The sequence below is a fragment of the Belonocnema kinseyi genome, chromosome 1 (assembly GCF_010883055.1).
Source record: "Belonocnema kinseyi isolate 2016_QV_RU_SX_M_011 chromosome 1, B_treatae_v1, whole genome shotgun sequence".
NCBI lineage: Eukaryota > Metazoa > Arthropoda > Insecta > Hymenoptera > Cynipidae > Belonocnema > Belonocnema kinseyi.
In genome coordinates, this window is record NC_046657.1 from 71,565,294 (window position 1) to 71,572,143 (window position 6,850).

The window sequence follows — 6,850 nt, forward strand, 5'->3', positions numbered from 1 at the left end:
ATCTTTGAATTTTTTAAATATCTTTTAATCTGAAAATATATTTAATTATATGGAAATCTTTTGATTTTCACTTGCAAAAATATGTAATAAATAAAACATCTTCCAATATGTGAACATCTTTTCATCAGCAAAAATATTTAATTCTGATATAATATTTTTATCTGCAAACACCTTTAATACTATAGATATCTTTCAAATTTTTAAACATCTTTTAATCTGCAAAGATATTTAATTCTATAAACATCTTTTGAAATAATCAAAACTTGAATTTTACTGCAATCAGAAGTAAGTTTCCGGTTTTTAAATTAAAATCCCGGTTTTTTTGGGTCTAACCCGGCCTTTTAATCTACAAATATATATATTTATTAAACAACTTTTGATTTATAAATCTCTTTTAATCTGTTAACATCTTTCTATTTGTAAACATTTTGAATCTGTAGCAATATTTTAATTTTCAAACATATTTAATTTTATAAACATCATTTGATGTGGAAACCTTTTTCAATATGCAAACATCTTTAATACTATAAACATCTTTTGATCTGTAAACTTCTTTTATTCTAAAAATATCTTTAATACTGTTAAAAAAATTTTATTTTCAAATATATTAAATTCTATAAATATTTTTTATCTGTAAACATCTTTTCATGTCTAAACACCTTTAATAATATAAATATCTATTAATTTTCTGAAATATTTGATTATATAACATCATTTGATCTATGAACATCTTTTAATCTGCAAATATATTTAATTCTATAAACATTTTTTGGTCTATAAATTTTTTTGGATCTGTAAACATCTTTTCATCTCTAAACATATTCAATAATGTAAATATTTTTTAATTTGTTAATATTATTGATTATATGAAGATCATTTGATCTATACACATCTTGTAATCTATAAACATCTTTCATTATGCAAATATATTTAATTCTATAAACATTTTTTGATCTGTAAACATCTTTTCATCTCTGAAAATCTTTAATAATGCAAATATCTTTTAATTTGCTAATATAATTGATTATATGAACATCATTTGATCTATGAACATCTTGTAATCTATAAACATCTTTTTTCTGTAAACATCCGAAGCAGAAAATTTAAGCTCAAAGATTGTAATTACCATCGTCCTCGCAGTCTGAAAGAGGTAGATTTTGTTGCTGCTGTCTGGAAAGTGATGTGGGACTTGGAGAACTAAACATGGGAGGCGGAGGAATAGGGCCAATTTCGCTCAGTGGAATCGGTGGTTCCGGAAGGTCCGAGAGCATCAAATTGCCTGGTGATGGCAAGGGAAAGCATCTCTCGATAATCTGCTGTTCTTCGCTCGGATGAAGACCTCCTCTTTCCACTGTAAGGAAGAGAAATAGGCTTATTTCGAAAATTCTATTTTACTGACTCCCTTTAGAAACAAAAGAGAGAGAGAGAGAGAGGGGGGGGGGGGAATTTCAGGAACATTTTGATGTGTAAACAACATTTAATGTGCAAAGACCTTTTAATTTGTAAACATTTTTTAATCTGGAAAAATCTTTTAATATGAAAACATCTTCAGGCCTCACAGTCCTTATGGGATAAAATATAGTGAACAAAGGGCACTTTTTGCCATGCTCATAAGGTACTTTTTTCCGGCTCAAAGGATAACAAGTCCAGGATGAATTTCGAAGATTTCGACAGAATTTAAATTACATTCAAAAGAATTCAAATTAATTGGAAAAAATGTTTTAAAAAATGAAGAAAATTCCATTGTTTTCCGTAAAATTGGAATGCGTTTAGAGGAATTAAAGATGCAAGAGAAGAATTCAATTAAATTCATGGTAGGTATTCATTTGTCCGAAATTTAATTTTCCCTGAAACTCATTTTGCGGAAAAAAATCACTAGATTGCTAGACGCCTTCGAAAAAAATTGATGGATGGGTTTCTGCTTGCTAATTTTGGATAGATCTGTAAATCAAATTGACGCTAGATGGCGTTTTGGGATAATTATTTAATCTTCTTTTACTAAAACAAAGAAGAAGTGTTTAGGACACTAGAAAAAATAATCTTGTTCTAAAAAAGGTTTTTACTTTTATTTTGTTGATTTAATTGTCACATAACCTTTATCAATATTAGAATATATATATATATATATATATATCAGATCGTTTTAATTTATCTAAAAATCTACCTAAAATCTTTGAGAAATCATTTAAACCTTTATGAAATCTTTTAAATATATCCGAAATCTTGATCAAATATTTTTTTTTTTTTAATGTTGAAATTTTTAAAAAGTCATTAAAGTCTGTAAAATCTTTTATATCTATCCAAATCTTTGCGAAATATTAAAAACAACTATAAATATTTCATCATATTTTTAAAATAACTAAAATCTTTAGAAAATCATTTAGCTATTTGTGAAGTCTTTCAAATCGATCACAAATCTTTAAAACTTTTGTTCATCTTTGGAAAATCACTTAAATCTTTATAAAATATTTAAAATATTTTAAAAATATTTGATATATTTTTGAAATTGTTGAAATCTTTGGGAAATCATTGAAGTCTTTGTGAAATCTTTTCAAACTATCCGAATTTTTTGCAGAACATTTGAAATCTTTCGAAAATCACTGAAATCTTTGTAAAATATTAAAAATGCTTTAAAAATATTTGATAATATTTGTGAAACTTTCTAAATCTTTGTGTAATATTTGAAAACTTTAGAAATTTTCGGAATATTTCTTAAACATTTATGAAATTATTGAAATCTTTGGGAAATCATCCATGCCTTTGTGAAATTTCATAATTTATCGGAAATTTCTGTGAAATTTTTTCGAAATATTCGAAATCTTTGAAATGTTTGGGAAATATTTTTGAATTACTTGGTATGTTTAGGAAATTGTTTAAATCTTTGAGAAATATTCGAAATCTTTGGAAAATCATTGAGATCTTTCTGAAATCTGGAAAGCTTTGAAACATTTTTGAAACATTTGTGAAATTCTTAAATTCTTTGTGAAATCTTTGCGAAATCTTTGAAATATCTTTGAAATGTTTGGCTATATTTGTAAAAATGATGGAAATCTTTGTTAAATCTTTTGAAAATCGTTGAAGTCTTGATGATATCTTTGCGATCTTTTTTTAAGCTTTTGAAAATCATTCTAATCTTTGTGAAATCTTTTATATCTTTCGGAAATAATTGAAATCATTCTGAAATCTTTGAAAACACTTGCGAAGAAACCTTTGAAATTTAAAAAATATTTTTGAACTATTTAGTAATATTTGTGATGTTTCAGTCAAAAATTCATCATTTTGATTGAAAATTAAACTATATTAGTTGAAGATTTCTAATTTCAGTTGAAAATTCATCACTGATTGAACATTGAACTATTTTGTTGAAAAATCGTTTATGTTCTTTTGAAATTAAATTTTGTCATTGAAAATTGTATTATTATTAGTGCAAAATTAAACTATTTCGTTAAAAATGTATGTATTTTGTTTGAAAATCGTATTTTTGGTAGAAATTTTATATTCTGGATTGAAATTTTATCTTTTTGATATAAAATTTAAGTATTGTAACTGAGAATTGAACTATTTCATTTTAGTATGAAAACTGATCTTTTTTTAGTTAAAAATTCAACTATTCAGTACCGGAATTAATTTGATCTAAATATGCACTGAATTTTAAGTATAAGAAGATAAGATACTATGAAAAATTATACCTAGAAAAAAACTTGAGCTACCTGGAAAAAACCTGGAATTGTTAGGGAATTTTTTTCTGGGGTTGGAGTAGACAGCCTGAATAGGTTAAAATATGTTAACACGTTAAAGGACAAGGAAATAAAAAATCTGTTGTTTTTCATCATCATAATTAAAAATTTACTAATCTATTAATTTTCAATAAAAAATGTTGAAACTTGCACATTTCTAAATTAAAAACTTCATTATTAAACAATTTTAAAGTTAAATTTCAAAAATTGTAGAATTTTGTGCGTGTAAACAATTAAATTAAACCCTATATTGTTCAATAATTTCAAAATTTACACGTTGATAATTAAAAATTTATTCTTTATAAATAACAATCATTGAAATTTGAATCATTTTTAATTATAAATATAAGTAAACTTCTTTTAAATTGAAAACATCTTTTAAACTGTAATCCTTTCTTAAAAAGAAAACATACTTTATACAGTAAACATATTTCAAACTGTAAACTTCTTTTAATCTATTAACATATTTTAAACTGTAATCATCTGTTAAACTGTAAACATATTTTAAACTGTAAATATAGGTTAAACTGTAAATATCTGTTAAAATGTAAAAATATTTCGAACTGTAAACTTTCTGTAATCTGTAAACATTCTTTAAACTGTAAACATTTGTAAAAATTTTGCATTGTAAACTTCCTTTAATCTGTAAACATTTTTGAAACTGTAAACATATTTTAAACTGTAAACACATTTTTAACGGTAAACTTTCTTTAATATGCAAACCTTTTTTAAACTGTAAACATATTTCAATTTGTACATATATTTTTAACTGCAAATGTCCTTTAAACTGTAAACAATTTTTCAACTGTAAAAATCTTTTAAACTGGAAACATCTGTTATCTTCTTTTAATTTGTAAACTTCTTTTAAATAAAAAAAAATTCTTTAAACTGAAAACATATTTTAAACTGCAATCATCTGTTAACTGTAAAAATATTTTGAACTGCATACTTCCTTTAATCTGGAAACATTCTTTAAAATGTGAAAATATTTTGACCCGTAAACTTTCTTTAATCTGCCAACCTTTTTTTAAACTGTAAACATATTTCAAATTGTAAACATCTTTGTAACTCCAAACATCCTTTAAACTGTAAACATCTGTTATCTTCTTTTAATCTGTCAACTTCTTTTAAATTGAAAAAATATTTTAAACTGAAACCTTCTTTTAAACTGTAAACATATTTTAAACTGCAATCATCTGTTAACTATAAAAATATTTTGAACAGCATACTTCCTTTAATCTGGATATATTCTTTAAAATGTGAAGATATTTTGAACTGTAAACGTTCTTTAATCTGCAAACATTCCTTAAACTGCAAACATCTTTTAAACTATAAACATATTTTGAATTGTAAACTTCCTTTAATCCGCAAAAATTTGTAAGCAGTAAACGTATTTCAAGTTGTAAACATCTTTTAATCTGCAAAAAACCTTTGAACTGTAAACAATTTTTAAACTGTACTCCTCTTTTAAAATCTAAACTTCCTTTAAACTGTAAACATATACTGAACTGTAAACTTTCTTTAATATACAAACATCTGTTAAACATTAAACATATTTTGAATTTTAAACTTCCTTTAATCTGTAAATTTTTTTTTTTTAAATGTAACCCTCTTATAAAACTGTAAATATATTTTGAACTGTAAACTTCCTTTAATCTGCAAAACATTCTTTAAACTGTACACGTATTTAAAACTGTAAACCTCTTTTGAATTAAAAACATCTTTTAAACTTTGAACATTTTTAAATCTGAAAAAATTTGATTTGTAAACATTTTTTAATCTGTAAACATTTTTTGAAATCTGTAAACATTTTTTAATCCACAAACGTCTCTTGGGTCTGACATGTTTTACACCTAATGTCAAAACTTTGAGAAAAGCTACCACCACCAAGAGGCAATAAATCTTGCAGGAAAAAGAAAGAAAAAAAAAAGAAAGGGTCGTATTCCAACAGCAGAACTGTAAAGTGTAAACCACTCAAAAGAGTAAGTCTCGAGTGAGTTATTCTAAGATAAGAGGTGATGTTAAAAGTGAAGACTTGGTTCTAGTTGAAGAGTGTAAGAATTGTAAGATGTTAGTAAAGTTTGAGATAGATTAAATTCTATATAGGTTAGTTCCCGTATCCCGAATAATTTGCCAATAATTGAGACAAGTTCTGAGGTTGGATGACAATCCCTGACCTGTCGAATTTGAAGGATCTCGTGTGGATTCTTCAGCAAGGTAGGGCTTGGATAAGGGGCGCTGAGGAATGGGATTATTCCAACCCTCTTGCTCACCACCCAGCATGATGATCCGCCGATTGGTCAGTCTTGCCCTGGGATCGAGAGTGTTGGGTCTGTTGGGCTTCTGCTGGTCCATTTGGGTAGCAGCACCCGATCCAGGACCCGAACCTGGAGTCGGGGTGCCGTGATTCGTTGACTGATCGCCACTTGACGATATCCCGCCATTTGAACTCTGTTCAGTCTTTTCCTTCTTCGACTCTGTAACAAACAAAAAAATCAAAATTTTTAATTTTTTGGTCTTAACTAGCGCGCAGAAAACATCTTTTGAAGTGTAAACTTCCTTTAATCTGCAAACATCCTTTAAACTTTAACCATACATTAAATTGTAAATACTTAATAAAATGTGAACATCCTTTCAACTAGAAATATCTTTTGAATTTTAAACTTCGCCTTATCTTTTAAGCCGTGAATATTTTTTGAAATGTAAACTTCCTCTAACCTGCAAACATCATTTAAACTGTAAACATATTATAGACTGTAAAAATCTTTTAAAACATAGACATCTGTTGAACTGAAAACTTCCTTTAACTTGTAAACTTCTTCTAATCTGCAAACATATTTTAAATGTTAAACATCTTTTACACTGTATACTTCCTTTAAACTGTAAACATCTTTTAAATTGTAAGGATTTTTGAAACTGTAAACATTTTCTGAGGTGTTAGATGTTTACAGTTGAAGAAAATTCACCCTCAGAAAGAGACAATAAATTTTGCAGTTGAAAGAAAATAAATGGTTTTTAAAATAAATTAAATTATGATTCAAAGTCTAAAAAACAGTACAATTCTCAAATGATAAGGTTATATTTTTCTTCCAAACTGAAAGCAAAAATCTTTT

The 6,850-nt window shown here is 26.2% G+C and overlaps 1 protein-coding gene across 6 annotated transcripts in view; it reads right to left on the reverse strand.

Annotated features, from left to right (window-relative positions):
- Positions 1-6,850, reverse strand: part of LOC117168748 (phosphatase and actin regulator 4B) — a 326,157-nt gene that overhangs the window by 42,014 nt on the left and 277,293 nt on the right. For 4 of the 6 annotated variants that reach the window (XM_033354515.1, XM_033354494.1, XM_033354502.1 and 1 more), the window contains 2 exons: positions 5,915-6,214; positions 1,127-1,351 (listed from right to left, as the gene is read on the reverse strand). In XM_033354515.1, coding sequence (XP_033210406.1) covers positions 1,127-1,351; positions 5,915-6,214 — 525 coding nt within the window. The remainder of the gene's footprint in view (positions 1-1,126; positions 1,352-5,914; positions 6,215-6,850) is intronic. The other 2 variants (XM_033354526.1, XM_033354537.1) reach the window with 1 other exon arrangement.